This window comes from Mus musculus, chromosome 7, assembly GCF_000001635.26.
Source record: "Mus musculus strain C57BL/6J chromosome 7, GRCm38.p6 C57BL/6J".
In the NCBI taxonomy this organism is placed as follows: domain Eukaryota; kingdom Metazoa; phylum Chordata; class Mammalia; order Rodentia; family Muridae; genus Mus; species Mus musculus.
This window is the reverse complement of record NC_000073.6, coordinates 138,890,389-138,910,128: the sequence shown is the minus strand read 5'-3', so window position 1 is coordinate 138,910,128 and position 19,740 is coordinate 138,890,389. Positions and strand designations below refer to the sequence as shown.

The following is a 19,740-nucleotide window of genomic DNA, read 5'->3' as shown; positions in this document are numbered from 1 at the left end:
CCCAGCCTGGCCACGAACCAGGGCTGGGACTAGAGTTATACATAAGCACTCCCGGACTGCATTTTTCTTAAAGATGCAACCTAAAAAACTATCTGTAAGCGTGCATAGAGACAGCGAGACCATGTGTGCTCCCATTGCTGGCGCTCGCAGGTTCCGGAGGAGATTGGGGAACTATGGGTCAACCGCGAGCAGGAGGGGCAAACTCAGCACCCAAGGCCAGACGCCCAAAAACCTGGCCGCACGTCCTCATGCCACGCCTATCTCGGAGCCCGCCCACGTCTGCCCACCTCCAGCCTGGCTTCAAGACCCGCCTCTTGGCCTCTGCAATGCGCGCACCTCGGAGTCCCAAGGCTCAGACCTCGAGCCCCGCCCCCAGACTCTTCCCTACCCGCCTAGGTCCCAGTTACTCCAGCCTCAGGCACAGCCCCCGGTCCACTTCTGCATTAGACCTTAAAAACAGCCGCCCTCCCGCGCACTCCTGCCTCAGGCCCCGCCCATGCCGGCGCACGCGCCGCACGTGCCACACGCTCCCCCGCGTTCCTCCCCCACCTGCAGGCCCCGCCCCCCAGCCAATGGGCTCCGCCGCCGCGTGCGTCCCGCCCCGCCCCGCCCCTTGTCCCTCAGTCCAGTGTCGCCTGGCCTCAGAACTGAGCGGCGCAGGCTGCCCCTGCTACCTCTCGGTGACCGCCTCCCAGGCCTGTCGCAGTTGGGTTCGGGCTCCTTTGCCGAGCCACCATGTCGCAGAGCGGGGAGGAGAACCTGCAGGGTGAGGCAGTGGGCCGAGAGGGGCCGCGGAGGCGGTAGGGTCGCGGGCTGGGGTGCGGTGAGTGGAGGCCGCGATGCAGTTCGGTGCAGCCGGGGCTGGGTGGTGAGCCTCGGGGCATCTTACAGACAGTACCTTCACAGGCAGGCCGGGTCTTTCTTTCCTGCTCTGTTCTTCACACTGTCATAGTTCTGTATTTTCAGACTCTGTAGGTCAGGGGAGCCTCGAACTCTGCGATCCTCCTTCCTCAGCTTCCCGAGTAGCTCAGATTTCAGGCCCTTGGCGTCCCCTTGTTCAGAGTTGCTTAAGTGAGTTAGAGGTTGCAGTTGAATTTTCAGTGCTTTGATTGAAGTCATTAATATTTATGACTGTAGTGCCTTTCACTTTTCCTACTTGGTACTGGGGACAGAACCAGATCTGAACGTGCTGGGTAAGTGCTCATTTCCCGAGCAACACTACCAGTTTTCATTTTATTGCTTTAAGACATACTGGTCTTGAACTTGTGATCCTCCTGGTTCAGCCTCTAGAGTAGCTGGAATTTGGAATTAACAGGCTTTGCCGCTGTGTCCCCTCTCCCCCAATCTTTACCCCTGGCTTGCTTTGTTGCCACTTCCTGATGGAAGAGGAGGATACAGGGTTTCAGACCTCTGTCAGGTTTTAGAGTTAAGAGGTGGGATAGCCGCACAGTGGTGGCACAAACCTTTTATCCCAGCAATCAGGAGGCAGAGGCAGGGGGATTTCTGTAAATTCGAGGCCAACCTGGTCTACAGAGTGAATTTCAGGACAGCCAAGTCTACAAAGAGAAAAACAGAGAGGGGGTATGGCTGGAGGTAGTGTGGAAGAGAGCTACAACAGCTCAAAAGGAGGGTAAAGTGCTTATAATTTAGTTCAGTAGGCTCACTGCAAGCAGTGAAGTAGATTGTAGGTTAAAATGGAAGTGAGGCTGGGTGTGGTGACACACCTAAAATCCCATCATGGGGTGGGTGAAGTTGAGTCTTGACAAATTCCAGGTTAGCCTGGACTACACAGTCGTACCAGGCTAGTTCGGGGCTCTGTAGCCAGACCCTGTCTCACAAATAACAGAAAGGCTCTCCCAGCATCAGCCTTTACAGACTGTTAGCACTGCGCAGACAGCTGCTAGTTTTGCAAGGCCAGCCTGGGTGCTATGTGCCATTGTCCATTTCTGAGAGCTACCTGGTGGGCCTGAGTTGAGTCTGAGTTGAGTCTCAGGCCCTGAGACTGGAGGAGGATCCTGTTGACCTTTGTACTCTCTGAAGCAAGAGTTCACCAGGTAAAACGCATGTCAGTAAACGTGAGAGAGAGGCTTTCCAAACCTTTAAAATGAATGCTTTAGTGTCAACTCCCCTCCCCCCCCCCAGGCAGGGTCTCACTCTCAGTGAACTCCCAGAGATCTGCCTGCCTCCACCTCCCTAGTGCTGGGATTAAAGGTGTGGGCCACAGTACCCACTTTAGTGTGAAGACGTGGTTTCTCTGTATAGCTCTGGCTGTCCTAGAACTTGTGTAGACTATGCTGTCCAGAGATTCTGTGTCCTGGAGTACTGGAATAGGGTAACTCAGAGCAGTGTTGTGTTAAAAGAGTTTTTAAAAAGCTTGCATTCAGAGACACTGAGTTAGCTGAATTTATTACCCTAAACGAGATTTTAGTAGGCAGAATTTAATCAGCCTAACACATTACAGAATCTGTATTTTCAAACTACAGCCACATTAAAAAAAAAATCTCGTAATTCAGGTTTTATTCCCTAATGTCAAACGTCAAACAGTTGGAATTTTTTGATTGAGAAGTTTTTTTGTCTTTTCTCTTAAGAGATCAAGTGATGTTTTGTGTAAAGTCACTTTCGTAGCTAGTTGAAATTTGATTTCTGACACTATGCTGTTAAGACTTCATCTAGGGGAGTTTCTGAGTATTCCTGAGAGGTCTCGGTTAACATACACTCAGCTGACATGCACGCCAGACTGCTGAGTCATTGGCAGAAGGGGGTTGTCATTAGACGTTTCAAGGGTTAAGGTTTTGTGTTTTTCTCTTTTACTTATTCTATAAAAAGATGGTTACGGTGTGGAAACTCAGGCTAAGGATTTGGGCCATTGTTTGGGGTGTACGTGCAGCTCAGCACTGGCTCACTGTCTAGCTCAGGGTAGGAGGGGTCACTTAGTCACATGGGTTATCTCAGCTGCCCTATGAAATGTGAATCCCAGCTTGGAGTCAGAGCTGAGGCAGCTCCTCTGTTTGCCGCTTCGTGTTTACTTCTGAGGCTGAGAGCTGTGGAAGCCTTGTTGGTAGGTGGGACAGCAAATATTCCCCATAGCAACCTCTGGGACCAGCGTTACTGAAGGCGTTACCCACAACACTGATTGGTTCTGTTCCCTTTTTACCTCTGCTCCATCTTATTGAAAGGTGTTTAGGAGCAGGGCTTTTCTGTATGACTTCTGGCATGCTGGAGGAGAGATAAGTATTGTGATATTTCTGTGCCTTGGTTGCTGCCCTTTCCTGAAAGGTCCACTGTATAGATTTAATAAGTCTTCACTTAGCTAGCTGCCCTGTCTGCAACTGGTTCTGATGAGTGGTTCTGTTGGTTATAGGCAAACTATCAAGGACAGACTTGCATGAAGAGAAAACATGGATACACTGAAGGGGTTTCTCCTTGGCTCTAGCCTCTGTAAATAGTCCTAGTGAGATCCAGAGGTTAAGTGGAACTAAGGATGGCTACTTCAGTTAAGGACCTGGCACAGACTGCTCAGCACCAGAGGGGTACCTGGAGCCACCTGACTCAGGATGTATCAGACAGGCACAGCCTAGCAATAGGCAGAGAGATAAGTTCACTCGTCTTAGAATCCAGTAGGTACAGAGATGATGCAAGCCTCTGATCCTAGTGTTTGGGAGATGGAGGCAGGAAGATCAGGAGTTTAACACCAGCCTGCATGAGACACTTCCAATAAAATGCACATTTGTGTATGTGACTGAAAAGGAAGCCAGTAGTCTAGGTTATGTACTAGGCAGATTCAGTTCGGAACCATTTGCCAACTTCCTAAGTTAACCCAAGGGGCTGTTTAGGTGTGGAGACAGCAATGGCTGCTTCTGGAGAAGTCCTGTGTGGTTTGGGGCAGTGCTTCCCCCAGACTTGGTGCCCCCTTGCTTGGCTTTCTGGGAATGCTATAGCATCGTTCTCCTGTGGCATTATGTTCCTGTGTGGAGGTTGTGTGGGTGCCTGCTCCCTTCTGAGGACTGCTAGCTAGCTCTGGCTGGGTGCTGTCCCTGCTTGAGCTTATCAGCATATTTGCTTGGCTCTCTAACTCTGTTTTCAAGTTGGCCTCAGCTTCTGGAAAACTATGGGAAAGACAACGAAGGTGATTCTCCTTCCATAGCCATGATTGAGACGTGGACATGAGAATAGGGACCCTGTGTTTCTCTGCATGGGGCTCTTTTGGGTATAGTTATTGTTAGGCATTGACAGTCTACACGTTTGCCTTGGGATATAGAGGGTAATACAGAGAAGGGACTCACTCCCAGGGTTGTCATTCTATAAGCAGTTTGGAAAGCAGAATGGTAGAGCAGTCCTCTAATCTCTGTACTCCAGAGTCTGACTGAGGTAAAGATAAGCTTTTTTTGGGCTGGAGAGATGGCTCAGCAGTTAAGAGTACTGACTGCTTGCTCTTCCAATGGTCCTGAGTTCAATTCCCAGCAACCACATGGTGGCTCACAACCATCTGTAATGAGATCTGGTGCCCTCTTCTGGTGTCTGAAGACAGCTACAGTGTACTTACATATAATAAATAAATAAATAAATAAATAAATAAATAAATCTTTTTTAAAAAGATAACCTTTTTTTTAGTTAAAACAATTTTTGAGGTGGTTTTATATATCCTAAGCTAGACTTTTTAACCTAGTAAGTAGCCAAGGATGACTTTAAACTTTGATTCTTTTCTCACCATCTAGAGCACTAGAATGACAGACATGCGCCAGCTCACCATTTATGTGATTCTATAAACCTCAGCCATAAATAAGCATGCCTACACGGGGCTGGATCTTCCTATATCAACTAACAGTCAAGATCGTGTTCCTATGGATAAACCCATAGGCCAGCCTCATCTAACTAGTTCCTCAGTAAGACTCACTTCCAATAGGCTTGGCAAGATAGCTAAGCGGGCAAAGGTTCTTGCTGCCAAACCTGTTGATCTGAGTTTGGTCCCTAGAAACCCACATGGTAGAAGGAGAGAGCCAGTCTTTGAAAGTTCAAATCAAATACTCCAGAAAGCCCTCTTTTCTCAGTTGTTTCTAAATTGTGTTAAGTTGACAAAACCAACTAGCACAATGGCCAACCTGGCTTATGGAGTGAGATTCTGTCTCCGAAGCCAAATGAAGGATTAGAGGGATGGCTCAGCAGTTAAGAACACTTGTTTACGACTGTAAGTTCTAATACACTCTAATACACTCTTCTGTCTAACTGGGCGCCACTTACATGGTACACAGCATATACTGCAGGGAAAACACTGCTACACATGAGAGCGCATTCTGCTTCCTAGGGGACCTGAGTTCAGTTCCCAGACATTCTACACTCAGGAGATGTATATAGGACTTGATGTGTATCTTGTTGGTGTAACTCAGAAGTGGGAGAGTGGACAGGAAAACAAATGGGGCACTGCTTGCTGTCTTGAAGCCTAAATGTATTAAATTACATGAAATAAATTGTGTGTTGACTGAGGAGATTCCTTGATGTTAAGTTTTTTTTTCCTTTAAAAACATTAAAAACAATTTATTTTTATATTTTTATTTATTATTATTATTATTATTATTATTATTTTTGGTGGTTTCCCGAGACAGGGTTTCTCTGTATAGCTCTGGTTGTCCTGGAACTCACTCTGTAGCCCAGGCTGGCCTTAAACTCGCCTTCAACTTCTAAATGTTCTATTAGGGTTGTAAGTTCACATTCACACCTTTCTTGCTTGTTTAAAACGATGGAAGCTGCTGCTGAATGACTGCAGGATGTATGTAAATGAAGTCTTCTCCGTTTTCTAGGACTTACAGTTCCTGTCCAGACACAGGTTAATGATAAAACTTTTTCCCTAGTAAATCATTCCTGGAGCGTTTGGACTCAAGGGTTCTGCACCAGATCATTCCAAATGGGATTGTTTCCCCGCCTCTAAGGCGCTGGGGCCTTTTGCAGATATTTGCTACAGATCTGTGCCCTCTACTCCCCCAGAGACAGGGTTTCTCTGGGTAGCTTTTCCTGGAACTTGATTAGGCTGGCCTCTGAATCAGAGTTCTGTGTAACTCTGCCTCCCGAGTGTGCGCCACCACTGCCAGGATTTCCTGATGGTTTTTGAAAGTACTGCTATGATATGAATGCTGCCCATATGAGAAAAGCAGAGCCAGGGCCCTGCTGCACTGTGATGAGCCCAGGTGAAGCTTCTGATGAAGGGAACTGGCTTCCTTACAGACAGCATAGAGTTTGGGTTTGTCAGCTTCCACAAGTGCGAGAAATACTTTATAAATCACCCAGCTCGTGGCTTACTGTTACAGCAGTGCAGATCAGTACAGATAGTTGGCTCCCTCCATTTTTGGTTGCTCCTTGTGCAATGAGTACAAACATCTATCTGTTGACTTAGTTCCTTATACAAGCTCTCAAAGTTGTGGGACTTCCTGAGTGTCCGATTTATTTATTTATTTATCTATTTATCTATCTCTATCTATCTATCTATCTATTTATTTATTGAGATACGTCTTACTTTATACACTACAGTGTCTAAAATCCTGGTACTCCCAAGTGCTAGGAAGTGATGGGGTGTGTGTATGTATAGATGAAACAAATCAAATCTCTTAGCTAGGAGTTTTATCCTGTTATTCAGGTCAACTTTATAAGGAGCCCTCAAGAATGAGATGAATTATTTGAGACCCAGAATAGCCTCAGGCTAGAGTTTGGTAACTAATAAGTTGTCAGAGGGTAGACACTTAGGATACCAGGGAGAGGAGGGATTTGGAGGTTAAGCTATTAAGAATAAAAGAAAATGTCACCATAGCCAGCTTTGAGCAGAATGTTTGCGGGGTTTTGGAGTTGGCAACAGGAAGGTGGTATTCTCTGCCCTTGGTGTGTGCTTCCATGTGGTTGCTTCTGAACTGTATTAGAAACTTAAGCAACACGTTTTCTTCTGTATTAGAAACTTAAGCAACATGTTTTCTTCTGTATTAGAAACTTAAGCCACATGTTTTCTTGAGTTCTGAACTTCAGCACAGCATTAAATCAGAGACGAGCTTTTCTTTCTTGTTTTTGTGTTTAAGTTTGTAACGGAGCTGAAGTGTGGATAGTCTGTGTGTTCTGCTTGTGGCTGGTGTGTGATGTGCAGCATCCTTGAGGGTTTCAGCCTTGAATTTATGGGATTTGGTACGAGTCTTAGGAGGTATTGTGGGAATATTGAATTCTTGGACTCCCCTGGTTGATTTTGGAAAATTGGTAGTTAGTGTAGGAAAAACTCTACATTTGGCATCAGGACGCGGTACTGGGAAGAAGAAAACATGACCTCAAACTGTTTGTGTAAGACACCAGAAAAGATATGGGTAGCATTAAGCTTCATCACATAAATTGGGACAGGCTCAGATCTGAATACAAGATTGGCCTAGACAAAGGGAACTGCCCATAGCTGAGCTCTGTACTATTTAGTAGGTGAGGTTTAGGAGCTCACACTGTTGCCCAGGCTTGACTTGAACTCAGAGCAACATTCCCGCCTTAGTGACTTGGAACGCAGGGATTCTAGGTGTGAGGCACTATTCCTGGCTTCTGGGTGTTAGCAGACAGTGAAGGGAGGAGGTCCAGCAAAAGACATGAGGCTGGATTTGCAGATCACAGAGGGAGGGCACTGGGGCCTGTATGCAACAGCAGAGGGGCTCTGGACTCTGCCCTTCTGAGTTGGTGATGTGTTTCATGTGGACTAGGCCTGCTTCTTTCTCTATGAGGCAATCTGAGAGGATAATGAGGAAAATCATGTTTATTTCAAAGTTTGTGTTGTATAATCATGTTATCTTACTGAGAAACTGTTGGTGGCATAAACGATAAATCCACAATTGATTTCTGGGCTTTTTTGTTTTTTTGTCTGATTAATGTGGCACATTCTGCATTGAGTACACAGTTGAGGGCAGGTTTATTTGTAGTGCTCTGGAAAGCAGTGTGGCTGCTCCTGCTTCTAGAGAATATGTACGTGTTTTGCTTTTGAGACTCACTATGTAGCTTTGGCTGACCAGGAGCTCGATCTGTGTGACAGGCTGGCCTCAAACTTGCAACAGTTCTGTTCTGCCTCCTGAATTCTAGGATTTCAGGGATGCCCCATCATTCCTGGCTTTTCAAAGTGGGTGTTGTTGGTTTTAGGGAGGTCACACATAGCACAGGGCGCTCTCAGGCTCCCTTGAACTGTAGCTGGAGATGGCCCTGAACTCTTCCCCCTTGGTTTTTGGAGACAGGGTTTCTCTGTGTAGCCCTGGCTGTCCTGGATATACTCTGTAGACCAGGCTGGCCTAGAATTCAGAAATCCACCTGCCTCTGCCTCCACGAGTGCTGGGATTAAAGGCGTGCACTACCACACCCAAATGGTCCTGAACTCTTAAGAACTCCCACCTCTACTGGATTATAGGTGTGCACCACCATGCACAGCTCCTTTTTCCTTTTCTGGATCTGTGTGCGGGGTAGTTTATAGACAAGAGTCTCAATGTAGCCCAAGCTGGCCTTGAACTTGAAGCAATCTTTTTGCCTTTTTCTTCCCTCCCCTTTGGTACTGGAGATCAGAACTAGGTAGGGCCTCTTACAAGCTCTACTTCTGAGCTCTGTCCCCAACTCCCAGTGACTTGATCAGGAGTGGTTCCCTTTCTTCATTAGTTGCATCATCAAATAGTAGCACATTACCTGGGACACAGAACAACTCAGTCATTATTACTGTATTTAGTAAAGTTATAGTGGCCACAAGATTTGTTTCTTCAGCTTCTCCAGCACATACATTTTTTTCCAGTCATTTGTGGTTGTCTTCTCCCTCTTTCTGTTCTGTGTAATACCAGTTATTTCATTTCTTTGTTAGGGATTCTCTTTGTAGTCCTGGCTGCCCTTCAATTTGATGTGTAGAACAGGTTAGCTCAAAAGGATTTTCTACAGGCAAATGGGCCCGTGAGTCAAAATAGAAAAGTAATCTTGGGCCCAGAATGAGGCCCATACACACTCTTACTCTGGCAAAGAAAGCACCAGGGGCCATTGAGATGGGAGGGGCCATTGAGATGGGAAGGGCCATTGAGATGGGAGGGGCTTGCTGCCAAGCCTGGCAACCTGAGTTCAATCCCCAGGACCCAATGATGGAAAGAGAGAACTCAACTATTACAAGTTAGCACAAACTGACCTCCAGCTTGGTAGTCCTCCTGCCTCAGCCTCCTAAATAACTGGGATTACGGGTGTGTACTACCATGCCCTGTTGAAAACTACACATGTATACACACAAACATTTGGCAGTGTTGGGGCTTGAACCTAGAGCCTTATGATTTTATAAGGCAAGCATACTTCCACTGATCTATAGCACCAGCCCTTTACTATCCTAGTAGATGCATTCAGCAGACCAAACTGAAAGCAAGCCATAGATGGAACAGTACCAAGAGTTCATTTATTATTGTGGTGTTAGAGAACCAAAGTGTACACTGAGAGTTCATTTTTTTATATTTTTTATATCTTAGAATCTTCAGACATAGAAGGAATTTTCATGAAAAACACCATGATATTTCTAATCTTTCTCACTGTCAGGTTATCAAATCTGATAAAAAATAATCATGTATTAAGCCATGAATCAGAACCAGGCACACAGCAAAGACATCTGTGTGGCTTTCTCATACTGCCCTGAGCAGTGTTAGCAATTCAGTCACAGAATTATACCATATTGAAGACTTTCAGTCAAACATGTAAGATTGCTGAAATGGGGCTTGGCGAGATGGCTCAGCAGGTAAGAGCACTGACTGCTCTTCCAGAGGTCCTGAGTTCAGATCCCAGCAACCACATGGTGGCTCGCAACCATCTGTAATGAGATCTGACGCCCTCTTCTGGAGTGTCTGAAGACAGCTACAGTGTATTTACACATAATAAATAAATGTTTAAAAAAAAAGATTGCTGAAATGAAGAAATATCTGCAGTGTAAACGAGACAGAACTGGTAGGTAAGGGTTCAGTCTCCTCCAGTGTGTTCTCAAAGTGGTGACTGCCTTCCCGAGCTTCAGCAAGAAAACAGTCTGCAGAGTAGAGTTGAAGTCTTCCTAGCAGTTGGTGCATGAGAAATAGCATGCAGCTTCTGCCACTCTAAGGGCGCTTTCTCAGGAAGCCACTGGACAGCATACACTGGATACTTAAATCCTTCCACGGCTGAAATGAACTCAGTATTGCCATCTGCATTGGTTGTTAAGACACTGAAAAACTTCTTTAACTTTTCATTTTCTGTAAAGTTCTTCAGAGAGACTCTGTTTGTGAAAATTTGCAGTCAGATTTTCTTTTCTTTTCTCTCCTCTTCTTTTTTCTTCTTTCCTTTTCTCTTCTCTTCTCTCTTTTTTTTTTTTTTTTCGAGACAGGATTTCTCTGGGCAGCGTTGGCTGTCCTGGAACTCACTTTGTAGACCAGGCTGGCCTCGAACTCAGAAATCCTCCTGCCTCTGCCTCCCGAGTGCTGGGATTAAAGGCGCGAGGGCGCCACCACGCCCGGCTTTTTTTTCTTTCTTTTTGGGATTTGAACTCAGGACCTTCGGAAGAGCAGCCGGTACTCTTAACCACTGAGCCATCTCTCCAGCCTGCAGTCAGATTTTCCAGTGCTAATGAATTCAATAACTCAGCAGGAAAATTCTGGAACATTCTGCTCTGTCTTGTACCTGCAGTGAAGTTCAAGGGCAGTTTCTCTGACTTAGTGTTTGTACACGTTAGTAAGTTCTCTCTGCTAACAGGACAGGAAGCTCCTCAGTAGCCTCCATTATCATAACTATAGCCTTGCTGGAAAATATTTTGGCCACTCAGGAATAACCTGAATGTGTTAGGTTAGCACCTCCAGGAAAGAGGTGATTCTAAAAAGTCTTCATCCTCTGCATCACTAAGATCGAGCCTTATCTTAGCCCATGATTGTAAGCCTAGCACCCAGGAGGTCGAGGCCGAGGCAGGGGCTGGGCCTCCATTTTTATGCCAACTTAAACAGGATCCCCATCTTGGCCTCTGGTAAATCACAGATTTGTAGAATAACTGCATGGAATAAAGGAATGGCCAGACGTAGAGTACAGTGTTTTCAGCCTCAGGAACCTGAGAGAGGCCAGAGGACCAGAAATGCATGTGTTTGGTATTTCCTGGGAATGTGAATGGGCGGGTCTGTCTGTCTGTCTGTCTGTCTATATCTTTGTTTGTTTATTCATTGAGTGATTGATTGGAACAAGTACTTATTGTGTAGTCCTGCCTAGCCTTGAACCCAGAGTGCTGGGATTAAGTCATCAAGCCCCACAAGTGGTCAGATTGCTAACTGCCCTTTTTGTTCTCTCAGGCTCCTGGGTAGAACTGCACTTCAGCAATGGCAATGGGAGCAGCGTTCCAGCCTCCGTCTCTATTTATAATGGTGACATGGAAAAAATACTGTTGGATGCCCAGCATGAATCTGGACGAAGTAGCTCCAAGAGTTCTCACTGTGACAGGTATGTTTTCTGGGTATCTCCTACAGTGTTGATGTTCCTAGTAGATGGATAATCACAATTGTGCATGTTTTTGTGGGTGGGTTGCCAGGTCTGAGGCCACATTTGGGAGTAACTCCATTATACAAGGAACTCTGGAGTCTGCTGAGAGGAAGTGATCTGGGGCTCAAGTCTAGAGGGACTATATTAAACCTAGAGACAAATAACAAAAGTCTGCCCCCTTTTTGAAGCTGTTCACTGAGAACACCAAGTCTGAGCAGTTTTGTTCATGTCCCCAGCTGGCTTCGGTTCCTAGGCAGCACTACTAGGGAGCAAATCCAAGGTGTGTGGCTGAGAGTCAGTGGTCAAAGGTCAGATGCTTGCAAGGGTTATGCTACCGATCATGCAGGAGGGTGGGGCTTCCCTAGGGACTGTCTAGCTGGCTCCTATGTGATCAGCTCAGAAGACTGAGGAATTGTTTGGCACTGGTCTGGTGATAGGCAAAAGGGAAGAGACATGCTTTGGAGAGTCTCTACCACCCCCTTAATGAGGTAAGAGCCCCTTGGAATTTATGCTGCTTATGACACAATTGACATGCTGCTCCGTTTTATCCGTTTCTTAATCAAGCCCACCTCGCTCCCAGACACCACAAGATACCAACAGAGCTGAAATAGACAGCCACAGCTTTGGCGAGAAAAACAGCACTCTGGTAAGCCATAGATAGGAACATGCTATAAGATTCAGCATATCATGAGTCCGGTAACTGACTCCTAGACTTGCAACATATGCGAGTCTTTGTTCTCTTAGTTTTTGAGGAAGGGTATCTCATTGAACATGGAGCTTACCATTGTGTGTAGATCAGCTGGCTAGTGAGCTCCAGTGATCCTCCTGCCTCTGCTCCAGGCCTGGGGTTATGGAACTCACCACTCACTGTGCCTGGCATTTTACATGAGTGTTGGATCTGTGGTTTTTAAAGTTTTTATTTATGTTTATGTGTGTGTTTGTTTGAGAGAATGCCATATGTATGGAGGCATTTTAAACCCCATTTTTTTTTTTTTTAAGACAGGGAATTCCCTATTCACTCTGTCTAGCCTGGAATTTGCTATATAGACCAGGCTGGTCTTAAACTCACAGAAAGCCTCCTGCCTCTGTCCCCTGAGTGCTGTGATTAATGATGTGCACCAACTTGTCCACTGGTATTGGGGGTCCTAATGAACTGAGGGTCCTAATGCTCGTGCAGCAAGCATTTTATTTACTGAGCCATCGTCCCATCCACCACTTTCCCTTAATAGAATTTCTAAAAATTTAAATTGTGTGTCTGTCTGTCTGTATGCTATGTGCACATGAGTCTTGGTGTCCAGAAGCCAAAGGCACTGGAATTAGAATTAACGGGCAGCAGTCCACCAACAGGTCTGGGTTATGGGAACTAATTTGGGTTCTCTGAAAGAGCAGCAAGTACTCTTAACCCCTGGGCCATCTCTCCAGCCCCAGACAGCTCATTTAAAAAAATATCTTGTAGAAATTAATTAATTGAGGAATCTACTTTGCCTAGTGCTAAGGTGGTTACAAATACGTACAACTATGCCTGGCTTATGTAGTGAGTGTGGGGCTAGAGCCCAGGATTCTGGGCAAGCATTCTGTAAACTGAGCTGTACCCCAGTCCATGAGCTCACTTTTCTAATATTAACTCAGTAGAAACTAAAGAGCACCTTTAGCATTGTTGTGAGATCAGGGCCTGTCTTAGTCAGTGTTCTATTGCTGTGAAGAGACACCATGACCATAGTAACTCTTAAAGAAAATATTTAATTGAAACTTGTTTATAGTTTCAGAGGTTTAGTCCATTCTCATCATGGTAGGAAACATGGCAGACACGTGGTACTGGGGAAGTCACTGAAAGTTCTATGTCTGGATTTGTAGGCAGCAGGAAGAGGAAGAGCTTGGTTTGGGCTTTTGAAACCTCTTAACCCATACAGCCAGTGAGACACCTCCTCCAACAAGGCCACACCTCCTAATCCCCCCAAGGAGTGGCATTCCTAAGTATAGAAACCTCTAAGTGTATGGGGGCCATTCTGTGATTTATCTATAGGGACCCATCCAGGGCTCCAACAGCATCCCTATTGGGCACTGATAGGGATCCATCCAGGGCTCCAACAGCATCCCTACTGGGCACTGATACCTCAAGTACCACTGGTCTTCTGGATCATATTTATTGTCCAAGTCGTAGAGCAGCCTGGATCCGTTGAAGAACCTTGTGCTGCAGCCTCCATTCAAAGTTGGGCTGGGTTAATCATATACCCAAGAGAAGAATGTGCCATTTCCAGAATTCTAATAGATAGGCCTGCTAAACATTGTGTTCTTTCTTGGTGCAGTTTCATCTTAGAAGGAATATCTCAAATGCCTCATACCACCAGACTTACACTTCACTGAGGTAGAAAGCCCTTGAATTATTTCTATTCTCTGTGCACATATGTGTTACAAGTCCAAAGTAGTTAGTTCCTACCCACTTCTCACTTCATCCAACCAGCATAATGTCATCAATAGAGGGAATCAGTGTACTATTTTGTAGAAGAGATAGATGATTAAGATCCCTTCAAATGAGGTCTGGTATTGGGCCTTAGTGGAAACTGAACATTTGACAATGGGCCACCAAGTTACCATGTGACCCGAGCTGCCTATCATGAGTGGAATGTTATATGGCCCACCAAGTGATTGTGTACAGCAACAATCCACTATCAAGTGAAAGGGCTATCTATATATCTGATCAGGTCCAAGTAGGTCCCGAAGGCACAAGCAAGTTACATGGCCAAATGCCCATGGTTTCTATTCCTTGAACCCATGGATCCCTAACAATGGTATATATTTTGTTTGTTTGTTTGTTTTGTTTTTCGAGACAGGATTTCTCTGTGTAGCTCTGGCTGTCCTGGAACTTACTCTGTAGACCAGGCTGGCCTTGAACTCAGAAATCCACCTGCCTCTGCCTCCCAAGTGCTGGGATTAAAGGCGTGCTCCACCACTGCCCGGCAATGGTATACTTTTTAAATCAGCATCCAATATATGGTATAGTTTCTCTCATAACCAGAATCCATGGGTTCAAGAATCGAGGGGTAGAAAAAGGAGTAGTTACAACAATCACCCCTAGTGACCCACTAGGAATTTATTTGCATTCTGTTCCTATGACCTTTTTCTACTTGCCTAGGTGTGTGTGTGTGTGTGTGTGTGTGTGTGTGTGTGTGTGTGTGTGAGTGTTGGGGGTGGGGGAACTTATGCCAGGTGTCAAAACAACCATTCCATTGGACTGGAAGCTGAGTTTCGGGTGCCCTTAAATGAACAGGCTAAGAAAGGAATGACAGTTTTAGGAGGGTGATTGATCCAGATTACCAAGGGGAAATTGGATTGCTTCTCCACAATGGAGGTGAGAAAGATTATGTCTGTCTGGGTTCAGGAGATCCTTTAGGGTGTCTCTTGGTGCTACCATGTCCTGTGATTAAAGATAGTGGGAAACTCCAAACAGTCTAATCTAGGTAGGATGACAAAGTGCACAGACCGTTCAGGAGTGAAGGTGTGGGTCACTGCCCTCAGTGCTTGCTGAAAGTGGAGGAAATATATACAGAATGGGTAGTAGAGGAGGTAGCTATAAATATCAGCTGCTAGGGTCATGTGACCCGGTGTACAAATGAGGATTGTAATTGTGCAGTGTTTCTGTTGCGTTTTGTTAAATGTGTTTATACATACAGATTTGTGTTTCCATTACCCATGTAACGGAACATCAGTTAAGAGAATATCAGTGGTTATCATATTTTATTTTGAGATATTAAAAGAATATCTCTGAGGGGACATTACCACCTAAATGTCTTAATTTGTAATGCATTTGAAGTTGTGGGATAGTTAATACCATGTCAGGTGGGGTTCTCTGTTGAGCTTACTGACTTTGTCTTTCATGTGACTGTGGAAAGCTCACCTACTTTATTTAATATTTACTTTTCCTTAGTCTGAGGAAGATTATATTGAGAGAAGAAGAGAAGTTGAAAGTATCCTGAAGAAAAACTCAGATTGGATATGGGATTGGTCAAGTCGACCAGAAAATATTCCCCCCAAGTAAGTCCGTTTTCACTATTCTTAGTCAAGGTTTTTCCTTTAACAAGGGGACACTGATTGGCAGTTTCTTTCTACCTTAGGGAGTTCCTTTTTAAACACCCGAAGCGCACAGCTACTCTCAGCATGAGAAACACAAGCGTTATGAAGAAAGGGGGAATTTTCTCAGCAGACTTTCTGAAGGTTTTCCTTCCATCTCTGTTACTGTCTCATCTGCTGGCCATTGGCTTGGGGTAAGTGATGTTTCTATGAGAGCGTGGACACCCTGTGACAGGGTAGACCTGGGTGAGTCTAGGCCCCAGCAAGTTATTTCTACATTGTATGGAGAGAGAGATGATTTTAGGCCGGTGCATTTTCACAAACTTATTCCCAAGTCAAGTAAAAATCCCGTGTAGTGGAAGGTGCCTTTACCCACCATGCCTTGCGCAGGGTTCTCATGCCGGGCCTCTGTGCCGCCTTTAGGTTTCTGCTTTTGTATCTAGTTTAGACTGAAACAGACCAGGGAGTATAGCTATGGATTCTTTAGATGGGACTAGTGCTAAAGAGCAGGTCATCAAAGGGACTCGTATATTCTGTGCTGGCCTCGCAGGGATGAGATTGGGTTTCAGATCTTCCTGTGTCTACCTCCCGAGTGCTGAGATTACAGATGCTGCCCACCCAGGGATACATAATCTCATGGTCCCGCACTCTACCAGCTGAGCTAAATTCCCAGCCCTTTCTCTTCTTTAAGCCAATCCATACCCTCCGTCCACGCTGGGGTAAGCTCACCCTCTATATGAAGACAGTGTTGGGTGACTGCAGTCTATTGGAATGGCTGGGATGCCTCTGTAGGCTTCTGGTCTGTGTTAGTTGGGGGTATGTTTGGGGCAGAAGAGGCTCTGTAGTCTGCATATTCTTTTCCCCAAAAGCTGTTCATGTGGCGGATGCCCAGTCTGTTTCGTGTTTAATTTCTTGGGATGTTGTGGGTTTCATAGGTACATCCCAGTTTTCCCTGCCCTTAACTTCCTGCACTGCAGACCCTCAGTGTCCCTATAGAGCTGCCTGGGTGCCGGACGCCCCTCTTAGCTTACTGGGTTGCAGCCCTACCTGCCTGTACCACTTCTCTCCTGGCACTTGGTCTCATGGACAGGTGCATCCCCATCACCTGGAACCCTTTGCTTGCTTGCTTTCTCTCTCTCTCTCTCTCTCTCTCTCTCTCTTTCTTTCTTTCTTTCTTTCTTTTTCTCTTTCTCTTTCTCTCTTTCTCTTTCTCTCTTTCTCTCTTTCTCTCTCTCTTTCTCTCTTTCTCTCTCTCTCTCTCTCCTTCTCTCTCTTTCTCTCTCTTTCTCTCTCTTTTTCTCTCTTTCTCTCTCTCTCTCTTTCTCTCTCTCTCTTTCTTTCTTGACAGGGTTTCTCTGTGTAGCCCTGGCTGTCCTGGAACTCACTTTGTAGACCAGGCTGGCCTCGAACTCAGAAATCCGCCTGCCTCTGCCTCCCGAGTGCTGGGATTAAAGGCGTGCGCCACCACGCCCGGTTTGGAACCCTTTTCTCAGAACTAGCAAGCAACAGGGTTCAGTGGCCGTTGGGGAACATAGGTAGGGGAATCTCTGAATTACAGGCCAGCCAGGGTTACGTGTGGAGACCTGGTCTCAAAAAACAAAACAGAACAGAACCAGCAAAGGGAAACCTGTGGACAGGGCCAGGAACCTGTGTTCAGTACAAGCTGAGTTTTCCCTTCAGGGAATCCTTGCTGGATATAGGCCTATCTACCACTTCTGTCCTTCATCCTTCCCAGGCTCAGAACTTGATGCCATCCCACCCAAGATCTCTTGGCAACTTCCATTCTTTCATGAATGCTACCCTCTTTAGTCCAGATAGCTCACTGCCCAGTCTTATTTCTTCCCAGTCCACACAGACCTGGCCAGGTAGGATTCTCTCCTGTCTCCTTTCCTGAGATCGTCAGTTCCCACCTCACTGAGTGCAGAAAAGGGAGGCTTCATTACGTATTCCTTGGTTGGGCTTTGAGGTTAGAGGTAATGAACTAACTGGATATGAAGCCAGCCTGCCTGCAGCTGTGTGGTGACAACATTTGACAACACAGAAGGGAATGCAAAGCTGTATGGTGATAGAATATGGGTTTGGTTTGAACTTATATTTGAACCTGGGACCTTGTACATGGTAGACAGGTACTGAGTTTCAACTTCTGTTGTTAATATATTAGTAAGTTTTATTAGAATGTTTGAAACAACTGAATTTAAATTTTAAGTAAGAAAAATTAGACCAATATGAAATACATATTAGATGACTAAGAACACTTGTTAAAGATTGTAGACAGTTGTGCTGGAAAGATGGCTCAGTGGTTAGGAGCACTGCTTGCTCTTGTGGAGGACTTGGGTTTAATTCCCAGCACCCACATGGCAATTTATAACTGTATAACTCCAGTTCAAGAGGATCTGATACCCTCACACAGACATACATGTAGGCAAAACACCAATGCACATAGAAATAAAATAAAAATCATAAAAAAGAGAAGATTACAGTCATACTTTATCAAGTATAAGGTGGCCAGTTCCCTTCCAAAAGCTGTAACCATGGTGGCCTGGCCCCTTTGAGCTTTGTAAAGTCACCTGAGAATTGTGAGACCTGATTGGCTGCCATCCCTTTTCTGTCTAGGATCTACATTGGAAGGCGTCTGACAACTTCCACTAGCACCTTCTGATGAAGATTTGGATCTGACTTCTGTTCACACAGTGAGGATTCATGTCTGAGCTGTGACAGCTAATTGAAGAGCTAGCATGGTCCTTGGGTGTTTGCACTATGTGTGTTAATTTGTTCTGTAAATGCGGTGTTCCTGATTTAGTGAGACAGAATAGACTCTTGTCATGACCTATAATTATACCTATGGGATCAATTAATAAGCATGTCAGACTGATGCCTATTGTAGCATTTACTAGTAAATTTCTTTGAATATTAGATATAAATAGTAAATTTCTTTGAATATTAGATATAAATAGTATAAATAATTTTAATATAGTAGCAATGGTGTATTTAAAACTGATCTGTAATCATAATCCAGTTAAGACACTTTACACTTCAAAAGAACAAGTAAGTGATATTAAAATCATTAAAGGGTTTTCCCCAAAGGAATATTGTGGCCTTATAATCCTATTACATAGCAGAAAATTAAAGGGTGCGTGCGGGTTATCTGTAAAGGCCTCTAACTTTGTGAACTGAGTAGCAAGTAGAAGCTAAGGTTACCCACGAACCCCACTTTGCAGTTCCCCCTCGTCCTGCTTTGCAGGATGAGGATTCTCGCCTTGCTGTCCACCATTACCTTGGGTGGTCAGTTTTGTTGCAGGCACCTTTATCACTCTGCTGAATTCTCTTGTTTGTATTTAAATCTTATGTGCTCTGAAAATCAGCTGTCTACTTTAAAAGACTGGAAATGAAAAACAAAATCTTTGCCAAATCCACTGGAGAATACTATATTTGCATATCCATTAATCAGGATCCAAAGCTGCTTAAATCGGGCGTCCTCCCAGTCTTCTCTTTTCTATAGCATGGTTTTAAAGCCTGCCTCCTTGACATGCTGTATATATCCTGTTGTATTTGTTTCACTGTCCCACACTTAACTCAGGTGTGCTAAAATAAAAGTGACATTTTAACAGTCTTTTGTTTATATTTACATAATTACTAGACATAGCCTATATCCCTTTCATTTGGAGCAAGATCCTACAGGATGTAATAGTCAATAGGTGTTTTCTTGCTTCATTCAGTAAAGTATTTTTGTAAGAAATTAGATCGCTGTACTGGCTAGTTTTATGTTAACTTGACACAGGCTCAAGTTATCACAGAGAAAGGAGCTTCAGTTGAGAAAATGCCTCCATGAGATTCAGCTGTAAGGCATTTTCTTAATTAGTGATCAAGGGGGAAAGGCCCCTTGTGGGTGGGACCATCTCTGGGCTGGTAGTCTTGGTTCTATAAGAGAGCAAGCTGAGCAAGCCAGGGGAAGCAAGCCAGTAAGGAACATCCCTCCATGGCCTCTGCATCAGCTCCTGCTTCCTGACCTGCTTGAGTTCCAGTCCTGACTTCCTTTAGTGATGAACAGCAATGTGGAAGTGTAAGCTGAATAAACCCTTTCCTCCCCAGCTTGCTTCTTGGTTATGATGTTTGTGCAGGAATAGAAACCCTAAGACAATTGGTACGAGGAGTGGGGTATTCCTGTGACAACCTGACCATGTTTTG

The 19,740-nt window shown here is 45.1% G+C and overlaps 1 protein-coding gene and 1 pseudogene across 1 annotated transcript; one reads left to right on the top strand and one right to left on the bottom strand.

Annotated features, from left to right (window-relative positions):
• Positions 1-622: 622 nt before the first annotated feature.
• Positions 623-19,293, top strand: Bnip3 (BCL2/adenovirus E1B interacting protein 3). The gene is made up of 6 exons (NM_009760.4): positions 623-766; positions 11,301-11,448; positions 12,052-12,133; positions 15,413-15,519; positions 15,600-15,749; positions 18,169-19,293. The coding sequence occupies exons 1-6, from the start codon at positions 736-738 to the stop codon at positions 18,212-18,214; spliced, it is 564 nt and encodes a 187-aa protein (NP_033890.1). The 5' UTR covers positions 623-735; the 3' UTR covers positions 18,215-19,293.
• On the bottom strand, positions 9,892-10,879 carry Gm18258 (predicted gene, 18258; annotated as a pseudogene).
• Positions 19,294-19,740: the final 447 nt, after the last annotated feature.